General features: G+C 45.2%; 1 protein-coding gene across 1 annotated transcript in view; it reads right to left on the bottom strand.

Annotated features, from left to right (window-relative positions):
• LOC101853921 (cytosolic phospholipase A2) overlaps positions 1 to 258 on the bottom strand; it is a gene marked incomplete at its 5' end in the record, with an annotated part of 3060 nt that extends 2802 nt beyond the window's left edge. Inside the window, 1 exon segment of the mRNA XM_005094922.3 lies at positions 72 to 258. Within this exon segment, the coding sequence (XP_005094979.2) occupies positions 72 to 258 (187 nt within the window).
• Between the last annotated feature and the right edge of the window lie 902 nt (positions 259 to 1160).

Genomic DNA, 1160 nt, shown 5'->3' with positions numbered 1-1160 from the left:
GGGGGCTGGTAAAGTTTTACTTTTACTAATCAAGCACTGATAAAAAGATAGATTTAAATTAAATGTCTTACCTGGTCTGATCTCCCGCTTAAAGTTGATGTTGATCAAACAAAAGTGCAGGACGATGGGGCAGTTGGGGTCCCACGGATGCTTGAAGACGTAGCACTCTTTTAGCCCCTCCCTCTCCACCACGGTAGGGTCGATGGGCGGGAACGGAACTTTGTTTAGCTCCGCCCACTTTGCAGCCAAAAGCAGCTCCTGACAGAAGAAATAAAGGAAATAATTAACAATAATTTAAACTATAAGAACAGACGTTCATGATGATATGCTTACTTATACTTTTATCCGCCGCTTATACCCTTTTGGGTGTCGCGGGAAGAAAGAGACTTCTCTCTGTCGCCAGCCGGAGAGCTTGGGCCACGGGGATGCCGTGGGTGGTTAATGTTTCCCTGACTCCATCTATCCAGGTCTTTCTCGGTCGCCCTCTAGCCTTGTTGCCATCGAATTTCTGGATGTAGGCACGTTGTGCTGGATAGTGTGTTGGTAATCGTAAGATGATATGCACACCGCAGAAAGTTTCGTCAAATCCTAGTTGATATGGTTTGATGCACGGTAGGGAGCTGCCAGATTTTCCTTTTAGTTTAGTTTAGTAAGAGTTTTACGGCACTTCACAACTGCATACGTTTTTTTGAGCGCTATTTCCTTTATGTCGTCAATAGTCTAGTATAACAAGAAAAGTGTTAGATTGGAACCCAGAGGGTAAAAGATCAAGGGGATGACCTCGTGGAACCTGGAGAACAGTCACGGACATGGATGTACAGAAAAGTGGAAAGACGTGGAGTGACATCAAGCGACTAGGCCAGGATAGGGAAAGGTGGAGAGTGTTTGTTCGTGGCCTATATCCTGACCCAGGGAGAGAAAGGCAATGATGATGAGTCTAGTGGTTAAGCTACCGGACTCGTAATAAAGAAGTCGCCGGTTCTGGGTTCAAATCTCAAGCCCGACATTGCGTTCTTGGGTGAGGCACTTTACATGAACTTTCCTCACTTCACCCACATGTGATTGGGTACCCGGCCATAGACAGCAAGATATCTTGTCCGTATGTTAGTGTCTTAGCGAATGTAAAAAAACCACACACACAAACACAACGATAATAATAA

This window comes from Aplysia californica, unplaced genomic scaffold (assembly GCF_000002075.1).
Source record: "Aplysia californica isolate F4 #8 unplaced genomic scaffold, AplCal3.0 scaffold00091, whole genome shotgun sequence".
NCBI lineage: Eukaryota > Metazoa > Mollusca > Gastropoda > Aplysiida > Aplysiidae > Aplysia > Aplysia californica.
The sequence above is the reverse complement of the archived record's forward strand: the minus strand, read 5'-3'. Positions and strand labels throughout refer to the sequence as shown.